The sequence below is a fragment of the Medicago sativa genome, chromosome 2, assembly GCF_051527215.1.
Source record: "Medicago sativa cultivar Bolivia chromosome 2, Bolivia_mono, whole genome shotgun sequence".
Classification (NCBI taxonomy): Eukaryota; Viridiplantae; Streptophyta; class Magnoliopsida; order Fabales; family Fabaceae; genus Medicago; species Medicago sativa.
Genome location: NC_140750.1, coordinates 2,583,506 through 2,602,130, shown reverse-complemented (window position 1 = coordinate 2,602,130; position 18,625 = coordinate 2,583,506). Strand labels below are relative to the sequence as shown.

The following is an 18,625-nucleotide window of genomic DNA, read 5'->3' as shown; positions in this document are numbered from 1 at the left end:
TGACACACCAAAATACAATGTTTAGATCTGCCTCTAATGCCATAAAGAAAATTAATTATTAATTTGATAAAAATTAATTATTAATTTGATAAATTTTTAATTAAAAAACGCTGAGAATGCTGATGCTGACTAGGAACAAGAAAATTAATTATTAATTTGATAAAAATTAATTATTAATTTGATAAATTTTTAATTAAAAAACGCTGAGAATGCTGATGCTGACTAGGAACAACTAAAGAACTAAATTCTGACTAGGAACTAAAGAACTACTTCTCATCAACCATCATTGCCCGGTCGTTTAGCTCACGCTTCATTTTGAAATATAAATCTTCACCTCTTTGTTAATCTTACCTATATGGGACTTGTGTTTGACACTATTTGAAAGAAGGGTCAAACGGTCATTCGTGTAAGAAAAAAATAAATAAGAAAAACAAAAAGGATTTTTTTTAATCATTTCATGTAAGAATCTAATGCTAAAAATTCTGTCTTAAACCATTTTCAACTTCACTGTGAGCTGAACTGAAGAAGAACATAGAAGAAGATGAAGAAGGAAGAAGAATCAACGGTTCAGATGGAATGGTTAACTTCAATTGATTCAACAACTCTCACACATTCAGAGCTTCAAGCACTTTCTCTCTCTTCTCTCTCTTCCTTCGACCTCAAATCTACAAGCGAAATCGTCACTCCTAAAATCGATCCTTCAACCTTCAACCACAGCGCTGGGTCCCACCGCACCTACTCCCGACCTCACCGCCGATGTCGCGTCGCGCCGCCACTTCTTCCTACTCCCACTCTCCCCTCCGACCACCGCATCATCATCGATTACCTCAAACAGTTCATCAGAGAAGATCCGAAGTTCGACACTGTTGAGCTTCGGAATCCTTCAATTCCGGAGGTGAAGGAATTTCCATTGGCATTGCCTGGTGGTGAAGTGAGGAAGAGGAAGAGAGGGAGGAAACCGAAAGTGAAAACGCATTTGGAGGAAGAGATTGTGAACAAAAACGGTGTTGTCATTGATTTGGCGGCGTTATCGGAGGTGGAGCATCCGTTTGCGGCGGAGATAGCGAGAAGGACGGAGGGGTTAAAGGAGGAAGAGGAGTTGTTAGGGTTTTTGAGTGATTTGGTTGGGCAGTGGGGAAGTAGGAGGAGGAAGAGGAGGATTGTTGATGCTTCTGATTTTGGTGATGTGTTGCCTTTGGGATGGAAGCTTCTTCTTAGTTTGAAAAGGAAAGATGGTCGTGCTTGGATTTATTGCCGCAGATATATAAGGTTTTGGATTTTATATTCTTCAGTTTTAGGATAATACATATATGTTTGTTTTGTTGTTAATTTGGAATGACATTAATGTGCTTTGCTGGTATAGTCAGTTTAATTAAGCACTTATAGCATAATTGATTACCATATAAGTGTTTTTGTATAAACTATTTCTATAACAAAAGATAAAATGAAGTCAAACTGTTTCTATATAAGATATAAGCTGTTTTCATAAGCTATCATGAAGAGTTTATGGAAATAAGTTGAAGATAGCTTATGGACATGACATAAGCTGTTTCCATAAGCTCTCTCAAATAGTCTCATGGGTGCTTATGCAGTAGTCAATAGGTAAGGTCAAATAAGTCAACTCAAACATGCCATAAATATAGCTGTCATTTGTTTATGTTATTTGAATCACAGAATTGGAAAGTTTACATGTATTATTAATGTGTTGTTTTTCGTTAACTTCTTATAGAATTAATGTTCTTTGCTTATTAATGGGCCAGGAGTGAGGAGTTTTCCTTTGATGTGAGCCCATGTTAGGATAAACAGTATAATGAAGTGCTCATAGTATAAGTGCTTATGTAGAAGCTATTTCTAAAACAAATTTGGGTATTACTTTTTGTTTGAAACTAAATTTGGGCACAAGAAATTTGCGAGGGACTAAAATGGGTCTTCACTCAAGGATAAGATATAGTCAATCTGTTTTTTATATATGCTACACTGTTTTATAATTTATCCTAAAGAGTTTATGGAAATAAGCTGAAAACAACTTATGGACATTTCATAAGGTGTTTATGCAGTAGTCAATAGATAAGGTCAAATAAGTCAACCCAAACATGCCATAAACATATCTGTTTTTGCTTGTTTGTTTTGGTTTGCTTTTTTGTGCTTATTTGTTTCTTGTTTGATATTCTCCAGTCCTAATGGACAGCAGTTTCTGTCTTGCAAAGAAGTTTCTTCGTATCTGCAGTCTCTTTTTGGTCACACTGATACACAGTTACAAATCACTCAAAGGAGTGAAAATGTACTTCCGGAACAGAGAGTGACTACTGAAAATGTAAGTACCCCTGCTGCTGCTTCTGTTGCCCGCGAGGAGCAGGACCAACGACAGATTGTTGCCACTAACTCAAATGTGTCTGGTTTGTCCGTCTCTAATGAACGATTCAAGGAAATTGCCTTGCTGGAAATGGAGAACCTTGCAGATGTGCAAATACATGATCTGTTTGAATGTCACAAGTGCAGCTTGACCTTTGATGAGAAGGATGCATATTTGCAGCACCTGTTGTCTATTCATCAGAAGACAACGAGGCGGTATCGACTTGGTTCATCCGTTTCAGATGGAGTTATAATTAAAGATGGAAAATTTGAGTGCCAGTTCTGTCATAAAGTGTTTTTGGAAAAACGTCGCTACAATAGTCATGTTGGGATTCATGTTAGGAATTATTTGAGGAGAGCTGAAGATTTGCCGGGTCAGCCTAATGTCCTGGGAGCAGAAGAGTCTCCAGTCACGGATGAGACACCTTCAAGGATCACGAAGATGGATGCCCTCATCGAAATTGCTCAAAACTCTATTATAGAGGATTCTATCATGGAGCCATCCTCTACACTAAATACGATACCTGTTTCAGAAATTGCGGTTGGCGACTTAGATGAAGATATAAATGCTGAGTCTCCATTCGGTGAACAGAAAATGGAAAAGAGCTTGACTGGCACAAATGTAGTTAGCGATCTAAATCAGCAAGGTAGTCCTCGTTTACCGATGGATGGAACAATAGAGGAAATTGATGCTAATAACCGAGTTGTTGATGCAAAGATGGTTAGTTTTCTAGATAACACTGGTTTGTTATCTGTAAATAAGAAAAATGTTGATGCACCTGATACTTCTGAAGGTAAAGGTGATGTGGCGCTGACTGTTGAGGGGTTTGATCATTCTGGGAGTGAACTGCAAGGAGCTTCTCAAAGTCCCTTGCTTCATTCATCTGGGAATCACATGAAACCTGGATCCAAGAAGAGTGAAAATTCTGGTTGCACTAATACTAAGGGGGATCTTAAATTTGATGAAGACAGTAGCAATAAGAGTGACTTGAAAATTGGTTTAGATAGCTGCAATGATGTACCTGGTGTTTCTAATGTTCATGTGACAGCAATGCCAACTTCTAAAGAAAATGTGGTCCAATCTAAGGTTTCTAACCCCTCGGTATCCCCAGAACAATCTTTGGATTCTTTTTCTGCATTCAGCTCCGACAAGGTATAATGCATAACTTATCCTTGCCATTATTGGCAGGGTTTCATATATGTTGCAAAATAGAGGGAATGTTCCTACAAGTATCATAGCAGGGTCTTCTTAAAACGTGGTTAATTTGAAGCCCTTTATGCATGCCTTGTGGTCTATTGTGCTTACTTTCAACTATGTCTCTAATATATTCAGGTTTTATTTTGTATTGATCTATGGCTCTAAGTTTTCATTATTTACAAAGCCCATGTTGAACCATGGATTGAAGTGCTCCCTCTTGAATGTTTTCCACATATATCTTACAAAGAGAAAAAATTATTACTTTATTTGGGCATTCTTGTTTTTGGGGAGATAAGAAATTATAGGTCTGGCCATTTTTTATTGATGCCGAGATTAAGAATGCTTGCATGGTATCTTACTTGTTCTTCAGCCTTATACATCTCTCCTACTCTTAGATTAGGTGTCTTGGAGATTTGGGTGGCGCTAGTTGCAAGGTTATGGCCACGTGCTTGTGTACTTTCAACAAACATGTCTATTATATTTCGTATTTGATCTATCTTTCTTCATTTGAACTATTTGTAAAAGCAAATTATCATTATTGGAATCTATTGTCATGGACATCAAATTCTCTTATGCAGCAATTAGCTACTACTCACCCACTCTGCACTTAACTGATTGGCAGTGCTGATCTTACTTGAAATATGATTCTTGTTATTCCTCATTGACAGGGGTTCCAGGAATTGAGGTTAGAAGATATTAGTTCTCTTGAGTATGATTTTGCAAGTGTTCAAGGTTCTCTTGATGTGTCAACTGAATTGGCAAATGACATAGTGGTGCAAGGGACATGTGCATCCTCAGCTCAGTCTGCATCACAAGAAGTTATGTTAAATATGGATTACAAAAATCAGCTCACAACCACATGTGTATGGTGTGGAATAGAGTTTAACCATGATGCTGTTAATTCTGAAATACAATCAGATTCCGTTGGATTCATGTGTCCAGTTTGCAAGGCAAAAATCTCTGGTCAAATCAATGTGTTGGACAGTGGATCACCAAATGCTGGCCATCTTTAGACTGGTAATCGTTTATTCTCTATAAATTGATTATTTAATAACAATGGTTTCGGTTACCTTATCTGCTGCTATTATTTTTTCTTCCTAATTGACATAGATCGTAGTCACTACTTCATTTTGAGTAAAGTGTGTTGTTATGAGATTTCAATATCTTGAAATACGCACCAGTGTCTGAATTGGCGACCTTTGATAAACTGAGTGCATCGTGGCGTGGGTCATATTATTGGTTGTTTATATTAAGAACTAAAAAATGTCTCTTTACTGCAAATGCCAAAAAACACAAGAAAACAAAACAAGCTGGTTAGTTTGTTTCAGTTATCTTATTGTCTTACTTGTCACAGCTGCAGTGACAATCATTCCAATATCATATTCTTTGCGATTTCAAATTTAGTTTTTTTTTTTTTTTTCCTTTAAACTTTTGCAGTTCAATGTTCTTTATAAAAATCAGTAGCAGGAGTTGATGTAGAAGAGAAAATCCAGCTTTTGGAGTTGATAGAGTGCTCAATTATGGTGCCTGCATAGATATATCGAAGTGTAGTCTCAATTTATTTCTCCTTGACTCGCTGTATGTTGTATTATCACCCACAATCCTGTTTATTCGTAAGAAAACCGATATGATCATGTAGTATTGTTTTTTGAAGTCTGTATCACTGTTGTAATTGTCTTAGTCTTGGAGGCCGTTCAATGGAACTCCATACACAACTAGTGTGTAATGAATGTATCACATAGCTACATCAAGTGAAAATATGAACAAGGCAATGAATATAGTGACAGTTTAAATTGCATATTAATAGTGATCTATCGGTCAAAGTCAAACTAACAGCTTATAAGAATCTTATGAGTCGCTTAGGTGTAATATTAATTTGTTTTATAATTATTTTAGGTTTGATTTAATATTTATAAACAGTTAGGTTTATTTAAAATAAAATAAAAAATACTAAAGAAAGAAGGAAGAAGATAACAAAAGGTACACACAAAAGAAAAAGCAGAAGTGCAACGAACAGACGCGTGAGGGAGGAAGAGCACCAGGGATTACAATGGCGTGTCAAAGGTGAATGGAGACTAGCGAAGGAAAATAAACAAATTACGGTGGCGAGCGAAGGTGAACAAACAACTATAAAGAGGATAGTGCAATTAATATTAACTTTGTTGAGAGTGATAACGAAAGCTTTGCAAGTGAAGAAAGCTTTGTAGTTGATGAACCAACCATTGAAGTTGTTGATAAGAGAAAACCTGTTGCCAATGATGGTGCAACAACTAAGAAGGTGAAAAGAAAGCATCGAAGACCAATGAGAGATGTTGGATGCTTTGGTTCCAACATACTACAAGAAGGCATGTTCTGAAGCTGTTTAACTACCTCTCATGTATCCTTGCAATGAATCTCAATTTTTGGGAAAAGACTCAATATAATGATGTGCAACTGCCTCCCATTAAGAAAATGCTAGGAAGACCAAAGAAAAAAAAAAAGGAATTTAGAACAATGTGAAATTGAAGTAGATGGAATGAAGAGAAAGGTGTTCAAAATCATGTGCAAGGTTATGTTTTGGTCCTGTTATGTTTTGTACCATTTTTTAACTTCTTTGATTAATGTGTTGTTTATGAACCTATTTGGTTAAATACTATTATGTATTGGTTATGAACCTCTTTTAACCTATTAAGGTACCGTTTGGCCAGACTTTTTTTGGATCTAAAAGCTACTTTAAAACAAAGTTAAAATAAAGCTCTTTAAGAAGAAGCTAAAACTGTTTGGTTTCTTTATTGTTTTTTAGTTTTAAAGTTATTTTTAAGTTAAAAGTTGTTTGGCAAAATATTGTACAAAACTTTGAATTTATTACTTTTTTGGTGGTGTCCGGGGTTCGAACCCCGGACCTTGCATATATTTATGTGTTATCTTTATCAACTGAGATAAGTTCACAAGGACAAAACTTTGAATTTATTATGAATTAACATACTAGATAAAAAAATGTTTAAAATATTTTTTGAAGGGAAAAAATGTTTAAAATATAAAAGATATATTTTTACAAATACTATATTTACTCAATGACGCTTATTTTGTTTAACATGAATACAAATTCGTATCATCATATAAAGAACTTGTTAAATATTTGAATAGAAGAAATAATTTAAGGAGGCTCAAATAATAAAATAAATAATATCAAAGTAGTTTGGAAAATTAAAAACAATAATCATCTTTTTTTAAAAAAAAAACATAAATCATCACAAACTCAAACATTTCTACTCTCCATCAACGCAACTCCTATTTGATTTCTAACTTTATTCATGTAGCCTCCATCTTGTACTCTTCCTGGATTATATACGTGTGTATATATAATGAGAATAGTTGATTTTTTCTTTTCTAAATATACTCTATAACACATTTTGTTATAACAAATTTTGTTACAAGAATACCATATATTTAGTGTCAGTCAAAAAGATAAGAATTTATATTATATAATATTATATTTGTTACATTGTCGGTGTTATTGAAAAATATATGTTTAGTTTTTTTAATAAGAAAAAGATATGCATAGTTGGTTACAATACAAATGTGTAATATATATATATATATATATATATATATATATATATATATATATATATATATATATAAAAGTATAATTATTTTAGGCAACTACATTTGTACTTTTAATTAAAATCAAAATTTTATAAAAATAATTATACGCATTACGCAACACTAAAAAAAATTATACGCATTAGCGTAACAAAAAAACAGACAGACGGACATAAAGTATTACTCTAAACGCTAATATGTGTGTGTATATTTCCGAGGTTGAAGAAAGGGAATAAAAATCGGTGTCATTCAATGACAGCGTGGATAAAAATATTTGCGAGGTTGTGATAATTAAAAGATATTGAAATTAATATATAAGTGATAAAAAGATATTAAAATTCCTTCAAAAATAGATAATAAAATTAAATGGACCCTCCTTAAAAAAATTAAATGGACCAGCTCAAAAAAATAAAATAAAATAAAATGGAAGAAAAAAGCATATTGAAAAAATAAAAGAAAAGGTTGCCAGCGTGAGTTGAAGAGAGGTGCTTCTGAAATAAATTGTCGAGAAATATTTTTTTGAAGTAGCATTCAACAACTTTTGGTCAAAGCTCATTCCATTCAATTTTATGCATTCTAAAAAAAGTACTTTTTTTAGAAGGTACTTTATTTATATTGTGTTTGGCCTAACTTCTCCTTAAAAATGTAGAGAAGCTGAAATAAAGCCGGGCCAAACGGTACCTAATAATAAATTGTTTTGACCTGGTTATGTTATGTTTTGGTTTAGTTATAATCATATTGTCATATCCATCTGTATTGGATTAAGGACCAAACTGAACTTTATAGATAAATTAAAGGACAAAATTGAACTTTCAACAAAAATTTAGAGGCCAAATTGGATTTTCACAATAAGTTAAGGGACCAAATTAAATTTTTTAAATACATTTTCGTTCATCAAACTCAACATCGCGTCAAATACAACAATGATATTTTTCCCCATGTCATGCTAGTTTTTAGTCTCATTTCAAATGCAGCAATATTCTGATTTTGATTGAAAATTTTATGACTATGTTCATCAATTTTAGAGCTTGCTCCTTCCTGTCTGTAATTTTAAGTTTAGCACTTGTGCCAAAAGCCTCATTTTCACCTGGATTTGATGAACAAAAATACTCATTCTTTGGAACAAAATTTCAAGATTCACAAGATTGTCAGGAAGATGACAAACTGAATTTGTTCACCATTTTGACCTATTTCGCAGAAACATCGAGAAATTTTAAGAAAACTTTAGTTTTGGTGAACCCTAATTGACTTGGGGAAGAAGTAAAGTGGGAAAACGTTTCAACAAGTACATACAAATCATTTGCAACATCAACAAGAGCAAACAAAGTTTACGACTCACATAAAAAAAAAAACCAAATTGCTTAAAAAAAGATAAGTAAATGGAACAAATTATTCTTTGGAACAAAATTTCAAGATTCACAAGATTGTCAGGAAGATGACAAACTGAATTTGTTCACCATTTTGACCTATTTCGCAGAAACATCGAGAAATTTTAAGAAAACTTTAGTTTTGGTGAACCCTAATTGACTTGGGGAAGAAGTAAAGTGGGAAAACGTTTCAACAAGTACATACAAATCATCTGCAACATCAACAAGAGCAAACAAAGTTTACGACTCACATAAAAAAAAAACCAAATTGCTTAAAAATAGATAAGTAAATGGAACAAATTAAACCGTTTTAAAGTTAAGAGATTTAACTAAACTTTTTAAATAACTTTAGGGACCAAAGTGGAATTTAAGCCTGATTGTTTTGAAATAGATTAATTACTTATATTTCAGTGATTCAATTAGAAAATGAATGACTTTTTAAATTGAAATTGACTTTTTTATGAGATTTTCTTGTTTTGTTTTGACAAAGGTAATTTTATCGGTGTTGGTTATTAAACATCATCACAATTGTATGTCACGTTGGTTAAGACATGCCACATCCAGGGGCGGATCTAGACCGTTGATATTGGTGTGGCAAAATTTGCAAAGAAACTATATATATTAACAGAGAAAAGTTTTGACAGCTTAAAAACTGCAGCCAAGTGGTTTGGGCGAGGGCATTATACCATAGTGTTACTGTTACAGGTTCGACTCCCTGCAATTACAGGTTCGACTCCCTGCAACACCATTTTTAGCAACTCGCCAAGAGTTGAACAGAGGACCTACAAGCCACCGTCAAACATAACCGCTAGGCTACCGTAGAATCTTTGATATATAGATGACTTATACTATATATATACTTAGTAGGAAATAATCTGGTGTGGCAGCTGCCACACCATGTTTCACACTGGATCCGCCCATGGCCACATCGTCATTTTTAAGTCCAAGAATATAAAGAAGATTGCAAAATTTCGAATAATTTTAAAATGAAAGGAACAATTCCTTGCTTGGATAAAAATAACATTTTAAAATAAGAGAACATATAAAGAAGATAGCAAAATTTCGAATAATTTTAAAATGAAAGGAACAATTCCTTGCTTGGATAAAAATAACATTTTAAAATAAGAGAACATTTTGTCAAAAAAAAAATAAAAATAAGAGAACATAAATTTAAATGAAAAGGAAAGGTTGGACAGGTTTATATTAAGATAGGTTCTAACCATCGATTCCATTTAATAGTTGACCTACACTTCATTTTATAAAGCTCTAATTGTTTTCTATTTTTATTAATGTGGGGCATCTGAGGGACATGTGCATCCTCAACTCAGTCTACAATGAATCACAAGAAGTTATGTTAAATATGGATTACAAATATCAGCTCACAACCGTGTGTGTATGGTGTAGAAAAGAGTTTAACCACGATGCTATTAATTCTGAAATACAATCAAATTCTGTTGGATTCATGTGTCCAGGTTGGCAAGGAGAAAATCTATGATCAAATCAATGTGTTGGAGAGTGGATCACCAAATGATGGCCATCTAAACCCTTGGTAATTTTTTTATTATGTCCTAAATATTACTATTTGATAAGAATGGTTTCTGTTTTCTTATATCCTAACTACTCATTTTGTCTTCCTATTCATTTTATCTTAGTCACTACTTTGATTTAAGTAGAGTGTATTATTCTGAGATTTCAATATCTCCAAATATGCACTAGTGTCTTAATAACCTTTGATAAACTGAGTGCATTGTGGGTTGGATTATTTATTGTTTAATTACGTTTATTGTTTATTAATTTAATTTTGGTGTACATTTTGATCCAATAACTTAGAAAAAGTGTCAGATTAGTTCTTTAATTCTATCAATATCTTGTTTAATATTATCATGTAGTATTGTTTTTTGAAGTATGTATCACTGTTGTAACTGTCTTGGTCTTAGAGGCCGTTCAATGGAACTCCATACACAACTACTGTGTAGTGAATGTATCCCATAAGTAACTACATCAAGTGAAATTGAGAGGTGAATTAGGAGAATGATTGAGTTGGGCAGTTGCTATAGAATTTTCCGATAAGATGGTATTTCCAAGGTAGGATATATAACTTGACTTAAGAACAGATATCGTGGACTTGAGAGGAAACCTTCCTGGGTAAGAGAAATAAACGATTTACACTTGAGAATCATTAGGATGTATGTAGAGTGAGAACTGAGAACACCATGTTAGACCTTACCCTTTAGTTGTGACTTTCTATTGGTGATAGAATATGATTCGTAATAAGTTCATTTCCTTTTTTTATTATGATAAAAAAGTTTGATCATACATAGTCTTTGTTTTCCTATCCGACACATTAAATGAGTCTTAAAACTCTACAATGCGATGTGTTTTAAAAACCAGTATCAATTAATCGATAATCATTTTTCTGTCAACTGATATTTGGTCTTTAAATTTAAAATGCGAGCAACACAATCGAGGGTCAATAATATTTTAAATAACGTTTGTTACAGGTCAATTTTATGGCGCACAAGTGAGACAAGTCTTGCAGCATTCGCAAGCTCGTTTTTATTATTGGATCAATAAATCTCCTCATTAAATTAAATGAAATATGATTTGACTTTTTAAATTAAATGAAATATGATGTGACTTTTTGATCCAATAATGAAAAAAACACTTTTACATGGTGCAAGACCATTTAACTTGTGCATGTTAGACAAAGAATGTTAGATATGATAAAAATAACTTTGTATTCAATTGTTGGTGAAGTAATTATTGCAATAAAACTTGATCATATCATTGTAAAAAAAAAATCAGAAATTTTAAAAGTGATCATTGGACAAAATTTCAATAACACCTACTGCACAAAGCAAATATACGTAATTTAGTTACCTTAAGACCTTAGGCAATATAGCAGGCAGACATCAAAGGTTTGTGTGTGGGATCAATCTATATATATAGAAATTCGCAACCTCAAAAGAGAACCTAGATTGTCTAAAGCTTTATCCAGCCATACGCGGCATTTGTTAATCCAATGGCTAATAGCATTCATCTCTCAGCTATTAAATTAAAATAATTGTTGAGATTGGACTGGTTAAAGCTGCAGCATCGATAGAGAACCAAATACCTCAAAATCATTGAATGGCACTCTAAGATAAATATAACATGAATGGTTAAAACTATTTTCAGGAAGAGTGTAAATATAACATGAATGTACTAATGTTTAGTTTAGATCTGCAATTATTAAGAAAAAAAGAAAGACATTTCAACAAAGAAATCAATTCAGATTAAAGAGGGAAGCTACAAAAATCAACGTTGTCAAACATGTAACTTGGATTAGGATCGGGAGGAGAGTAGTAGATTGTGAATGAAGCATATATAAATTTGAATACCAAATTGATACAAAATTTATAAACTTGGTTACATATCTTTGCAGCCAGATAATGCTAAGCAATAAAAGATTGATTGAGGAGACTAAATACTTGTTATGTACAAACCAAGACCTAAGCTTCAGTCAAGTTTGTTCGTTTTGCAATGCGACTGCAATAAACGATCCACACATACGCGCAGGAATTATTCATCAATGGCTGCAGCAATTATGAAAGAGAAAGATACATTAGCTTAAAAGCTAGACAGTAACAGCTGAGTTGAAGATCATGATTAAAATTAAAGTTATATAGCAGAAAATTAAATTCTACTAAAGGCATTTATGGACATGTACAAACCTGTAAATGGACTGGAATGAATCTGAAGGTGACAAAATCACATACAGGCCAAAACAGACGTAGATCTTTCTTCAGCCTGGCAATAACCTCAGGCCGATTTTCACCTGATTTTTGCATCAAAATGGAAATTCAAATCCACCGATAACGCTCAGACAAAAATAAAATTAAACAAATCACCAATGACCTTGCTTCTTTTGCCAAAATTGAGTGAAAAACTGTCAGGTAGGTTGTTCAACAAATAATTAAGGCTTAAATATGATTAAGTCTATGCAAATATACCACTTTCCGATTTCCACCCCCTCTTTATTATGTGCTTTGCATTTGGTCCCTCAATGTTTGTAAGTGACTACTTTCATTCTGCTGTACATGTTAACTTGGTTTTACATCGTGATGCACATCATCAATGCCATGAGTAAGTGATTGCCATTTTAAGTAAACTTATTTAACATTAAAAAAGAGTAAATTTATTTAACACAGTACTTAATTTTAATACACAACCATTGAAAATAAAGAACAAATTGGAACCCTGCAAGTTCTATTTGTTCGTGTTCTTCCGTATGAGAATTAAATTTGTTTCTTTCTCATTAAAACAGTTGAAAGAGCTCAGAATACTCAAGGTAACAATGTATGTTATTGAATTGGAAAATAACGAACTTGAAGCTCTTACAATGGTGGAAATAGGAAAGAAACTGAGCCAATTACAGTTCCAAGAACTCTTAAACCAGAGCAGTTTATCTACTAAACAGAGAGTGTTATCTCCTAACTGTTTTCTAACAAGATTTCTGAATGACTTCCCTCTCTTTTATAAGAGAAAGGTTTCTAAAATTCAGGGAATATCCCAACTGACTTTTATCCCCCCCAGCTTCTATAACTTTCTAGAAACTTGTTAAGTGTGTGACTTGGGCGCAATGATTGAGTCATCCAATCTATTGGGCTGTGGTGTCCTATCAATAGTTTTATAGTGTCATCTGCCCATATTTTTCACCTCTCAATCACGAGTTCATTCACCATAACGTCATAACCTCTTGCCAGAAGATACTCCATTTTCTTTGTGCATGTTTGGTATCACTGTGATCTCGGTGAACCCTCCATGATACCAAACATTCACATCATCTTTCTCTACTGTTTTGATCCAAAATAAAAACTATTTCCCCAGTTTTTCCCTAATCTAACAATCTGCTACTCCTTTTCTCTTAAATTAAATAGTTTACGCAGCACAACTACTCCACTAATTTTACCATGGAAATCAGCATGACTAATCATTTTCTTATGAAGTATGCATTAGCTTAAACAATACTCATGAATTATGATACGATGGAGGGAGTATCTAATAGACAGACAAATGGTATAGAGATCCTTCCTGCCTATGGTTAAATGCGCAGGTCCCCCATCCAGAATCTAAATGGAATCATGAGAAAATTAACAAAAAAAGAAAATAAGAATAAAATGAGGGCTTTGTGTAATGTGTACAAGTAAATTAGTCTTGCACCATGAATAAGTTTGTTTTTGACCATTGGACCATAAGTCTCAGCACAAGACTTGTCTCACGTGTGCACCATAGGCTTGGCCTAGAATGGGATATAGAGGTATAGATGAAACCCATAAAGAACCCTGACTTGGCACATTTAATGAGGGAGCTAGATGACTAAATGCAGAATTATCATTATAAATAAATAAAAAAAAAATCAATGGTTGAGATTTTAACAAGTCTGTGGCTTGTTATACATGTTGGGAAGTATTCTACCAAACCACACAATCTGCAACTACAAATTTTTCAATGAACAGTTTTCCTTGCAACATTTAATCTTAAGGAAATCTTCCCCACTTTAGAAAACTCAACTTCAAACAGATTCTTATATGGGAGTACAAAACAGTCTAAATCAACTAAAAATTGTGTCAATGAACTATCGTATAAGCTCAAGGAGAAGAATAGGAGAATAATACCTTTTAAATTACCACTATAGGAGAAGAATAGATAACTCATGAAAGTTTTCATCAAGATTGCTGGCATACGTCTCTTAGGTAAAACTTTGGAGAGAAAATTAAACCACAAATGCTGTGATGGCCCCAGGATTAGCAACCCATATATTGCATTGCGGGATGTCCTTTTCAAATCATACGGTGCAGAGGGAAACATAATCATCTAACATGAATAAATCAATAGGTTAGTGTGAGTTTAAACCTACTAAGCATAACTAAAGCTACAACAAAAACAGTGTGTGAGTTTCGCTGCAGGATTTTTAGAAGAAAAGAAAAACTACAGTAAAAACAGACCAATTCTATGAAATCAAATTCATTGAAGGATATGATACGAAAAAAACTATTTCAGCCATAGATTCAAATTGTGGTCCACATCCGCATGAGGAACTGCATCAGACAATTTCAGTCATGTTTGTTCAAATCATCACACCAACAATTAAAATTTTAGAACCTCAAATCCCAATCTCCTTCATATGTATTGAAAAAACTTAGATTTAACAGTCTCTTAACTATTTAATCAATCATCACCTCCCAATTAACATTTACAAAGCAAACTAAGGCTATGTGGCATGTTGGTGACAATTTATATAGTTTGTGAAAATTAAAATCATTTCACACCATAAAAGCCGCAATGTGCGTCGTAGCAACCAAAATAACCGCAATTTAAAACCATGGGTCACACTACAAAATACAAATTATAACAGTAGCTCAAAACTGAGAGGGACTAAAAATGAAAAATGGTATATTTATAAAGACGCAATTTTTATTGAGCCCTAATAACTAATTAAGTAAAGAGTATTTATAAATATTCAGAATTTGATTTTTAGTCTCTACAAAAAAAAAAAAAATCCCATAAACAAAAAACAAACCCTAAAAAAATATAATGTGGTTATAATGAAATAGTTATTGTTACCTGTGAAGTAAGATCAGCAGCAGTGTAAATAAGAGAGGAAGTTATGCCCTTAGTGATAAAGGGGTTAGTTTGAAGTTTTCGCAAATACCAAGCAACAAACCCAACCTTGTTAAAGGAAGATGAAGAAGATCCTGAAGGATTGGGTGTTGGTGAGAAAGAAAAGTGTGAAGTTTTGTGATGGAAATTTGTTTTCTTGATTGGGTGATAACGTCGAACATGTTGTGGGCAATGTTGTTGAAGGGTAGTCGATAGGGTTTGGAAGAATCGTTTGGCCATGTTTCGTACGGTGGTACGGTTCATTTCATTTCATGTCAGTTTCTCCTTAATAATCTTTGCTCCATAAGTAGTATAGTAATTCGAGGGGAGATTTCTTGCTTCGCAAGTAATTATCTAAGATGAGTTATTTTGTTAATAATCTATAGAGTAAATAGTCGACTTGTTCTCTTACTCTGCACCTGGCTATCACAGATGTCACTCCGGATTAAATACAAAGTAGTCACTGTGTATCTCCGTTATTAATTTAGTCCTGACGTTAAAAATTTCTGTAAACTGATGAGGTGGCGTGCATAAGGTGTACTAAAATGAAAGTAAAAAATAATGTTAATCCCCAAAGTAATTATCTAAGATGTTAATTTTCTTAAGCAAATTTCCTAATTCTTTTTTTTTTTTTTTACAATTTTATCGTTCATAATGTTGCAAAATAAAGGGTGATGGTATTAGTAGCTTTTCAGGGGTATTTTGTTGTTTTTATTAATATATATTTTTGGTTTTATTTCAATGTTACGGAATCAACGAGATAATATTAATATTTCCCTTTCAACAATCTATCTGGTTTGAAAAATACAAGTCAAAATAAGTGTTGATTACGTCTTTTGAAAGCAATAACTTATTTTCAATGGCCACTCTTATTTTATACTAACAGGTCTCCAAAAGTTTAACAAATTATGAAAAGAAATTATATTTATACAACTATTTTTTGACAATTTTTATGACAACCTTCTCTCTCATACTCACATTATCTTTTTAATTTCTCTCTCTCTATTGTTTTTTTTTTTTTTGGTTTTATCTCTCTCTATTGTTTTAGTTATTGTGTCAATACTTTCTTTTCTTTGTAAAATTTTGGTTATACTAAAATTTTTCACATAATTAGTTGTTCAAATAAACACAACTCAATTATAAAATTGTTGTTTGCAATGCTCCAGTTCTTTCAGTGCATATATTAATTTTATTTCATTAATTATATGTCATAATTGATTCAAAAATGTAATAAATTAGTTTTTTTTAAGATAATCATTAATTAACCATAATTAACTTTCCGAGTATCACACAAGTGTTTTATAGTTTTATTAATAATCTATGCATCTATTTTTTTTTTTTGAAAGGAATCTATGCATCTATAACTAGCTCACGATTAATTATTAAACCCGGAAGAGAGAAAAGTACATCAGTTATTAAAACCATAAAAAAAGAAATATTATACGGAGTACTCTACCGACCAAAAAAGAAATCCCAAACCACCCAAACAATCTACTAATTCGGATGAGTAAACCATTCAAAGTAAATACAAGGGATACCCTGATTTCTTCCCCATATACCAACCCAAAAGTGATGTTTTATCCCATTTACCACTTCCTCCAAAGAAGAATTTTTCTGCCATCCAAATACACCAAAGAGTGTCAATTCAAGAGCAGCCCTTTTACCAACCTTCCATTGGGAACATGAGCAGAAGCTTTCCATCAAGGTAAAAAGATCTTCGAGAACCACCATAATCACTACAAGCCACTTAAAATACTTCATGCCAAATAACTCAAACAATAATTTCGTTCGCCTATTCCATCCATATTCAGGGCCACCCTTTTGAATAAAAGTGGGTTTTAGAACAATGTATCTAAAGTTTTGATGATAACATTACATGAAAGAACAATTGGATACTCTAATGTGTTTCATGTGTAGGACCATATAATTAATTCTAACTTCAAAGTTAAGTTACAGGTTCTGAAACATCAAACTCTGAACGCAAAAGAACGCATTTGATACTCAAGAGAAGCTCTAAAGGCTTAGACTGTGATATGAAGAAATGTCAACAAAAGGTCAAAGGTCTGATCATGAGTTGCTTGAAGCCTGGCAGAATCTGAAGGAACAAGTTCTGATAGAAAACAGACTATGGTGGACACATCATTGGTTAGCATCTAATGGACACGTCATAATCAACTCTCATAGACTCTGACCTATTTTGTCTTCTTATGAAGGAATGTCTCTTTTAAGTTCTGATCGTACAGTTTGTCTTCTTTTGACAACGTGCAGAAATAATCGCAGAATCAAACTTTTATTTATTGATATGAGAAAGTAGATGTGATAAAATTTTGAAAGCTCATGACTATTTTCAACATTAATGTAACGTTCGAATTAAATATTTTTAATTTTATATGCAAAACACCGTTACATATTTGCACCACACTTGATGCTGATCTCCCTGAAAGAATTTTTTGTGTCGATATAAGAAAGTCTATACGATAAAATTTTGAAAATACATAACCATTTTTTTAAAGATGAAAACACATAACAATTTTAAATATTTTGTATTTTTTGGTAGAAAAAGAGGGCTTACGCCCAAAAACGAAAAAACACTAAAGATTTACACGAATATTCCTAGGCATGCAAGCCCTAGAAATGTCATCACAAATGAGACTTAAGATCTCACTAGGAGGAGTCTCCATAACATGAATGTTAAAAGAGTCCAAAGAGAAGCTAAAATTAGCCATCCAATCAACACTTTTATTTCCCTCCCGCCAGGTATGATTGAAATGCACCTGCCAGTTCAACTTTAAAAGGTCTTGTATGCGGCGAATCAAGGTGGGTGGGTTTCCATTAATTTTAACTTTCCTTGTGATCATGTCAACCAAAGTTTTTGAGTCACTTTCCACTTGAAGATTGTGGAAACCTTGTCTCCAAGCAAGCTGCATTCCCAAGTACATTCCCCACATTTCAGCACAAAGAGCATCACAGGTTCCAATTTTTTGTGAGTAGCCTTTAATCCATCTGCCATCTGAGCTTCGAAAGAGTCCACCACAACCAGCAAGACCTGACGAATCTTTGTATGCTCCATCACAATTAAGCTTAACCCACCCCTCCTGAGGTCTTTTCCAACCAACGAAAATAGTGTCACATTGGCGAACATTAAGAGGATGTTGCGTGTATTTGTCTATATTTTCAACCATCTTGAGAATCATGTAAGTGTGGTCAGTTGGACGTTGAAAATCATCCTCAAAAATAGCTTTGTTCCTCCATATCCATATCTGCCAGCAAGCCACCATAAAAATTGTGCTCCATTTTTTATGCTGAATACCATGCAATTGATGATTGATATTCTTGAAGATCCAGTCCCTGCAATCAAAAGAAGAAAAAAAATTAGATATTTGATTCAAAGGGACTAACCTTATCCATATTTGGGTTGCTAATGGGCAATCCCTTAACACATGAATAGTGGTTTCAACATCTTTGTCACATCCAGAGCATA

General features: G+C 33.2%; 2 protein-coding genes across 3 annotated transcripts; one reads left to right on the top strand and one right to left on the bottom strand.

Annotated features, from left to right (window-relative positions):
* Positions 1–496: 496 nt before the first annotated feature.
* On the top strand, positions 497–5,354 carry LOC146943591 (uncharacterized). 2 transcript variants are annotated; one of them, XM_085741871.1, is made up of 4 exons: positions 497–1,269; positions 2,176–3,505; positions 4,219–4,567; positions 4,988–5,354. In XM_085741871.1, the coding sequence occupies exons 1-3, from the start codon at positions 542–544 to the stop codon at positions 4,561–4,563; spliced, it is 2,403 nt and encodes an 800-aa protein (XP_085597997.1). In that variant the 5' UTR covers positions 497–541; the 3' UTR covers positions 4,564–4,567; positions 4,988–5,354. The 2 variants fall into 2 exon arrangements, with proteins under 2 accessions (XP_085597997.1, XP_085597998.1); XM_085741872.1 differs by lacking the exon at positions 4,988–5,354 and adding an exon at positions 4,661–4,959.
* Positions 5,355–11,805: 6,451 nt separating this feature from the next.
* On the bottom strand, positions 11,806–15,511 carry LOC146943590 (uncharacterized). The gene is made up of 4 exons (XM_085741863.1): positions 15,109–15,511; positions 14,160–14,358; positions 12,216–12,319; positions 11,806–12,077 (listed from the first exon to the last, which is right to left on the bottom strand). The coding sequence occupies exons 1-4, from the start codon at positions 15,406–15,408 to the stop codon at positions 11,994–11,996; spliced, it is 687 nt and encodes a 228-aa protein (XP_085597989.1). The 5' UTR covers positions 15,409–15,511; the 3' UTR covers positions 11,806–11,993.
* Between the last annotated feature and the right edge of the window lie 3,114 nt (positions 15,512–18,625).

Excerpts from the sequence above, each read along its gene's own strand:
- LOC146943591 (XM_085741871.1), top strand. The coding sequence starts at position 542 with ATGAAGAAGGAAGAAGAATCAACGGTTCAGATGGAATGGTTAACTTCA. Across the intron at positions 1,270-2,175 it reads TATTGCCGCAGATATATAAG|TCCTAATGGACAGCAGTTTC; the intron begins GTTTTGGATTTT and ends GATATTCTCCAG. Across the intron at positions 3,506-4,218 it reads CTGCATTCAGCTCCGACAAG|GGGTTCCAGGAATTGAGGTT; the intron begins GTATAATGCATA and ends CCTCATTGACAG.
- LOC146943590 (XM_085741863.1), bottom strand. The coding sequence starts at position 15,408 with ATGAACCGTACCACCGTACGAAACATGGCCAAACGATTCTTCCAAACC. Across the intron at positions 14,359-15,108 it reads CTGCTGATCTTACTTCACAG|ATGATTATGTTTCCCTCTGC; the intron begins GTAACAATAACT and ends TATTCATGTTAG. Across the intron at positions 12,078-12,215 it reads TCATTCCAGTCCATTTACAG|CCATTGATGAATAATTCCTG; the intron begins GTTTGTACATGT and ends TAATTGCTGCAG.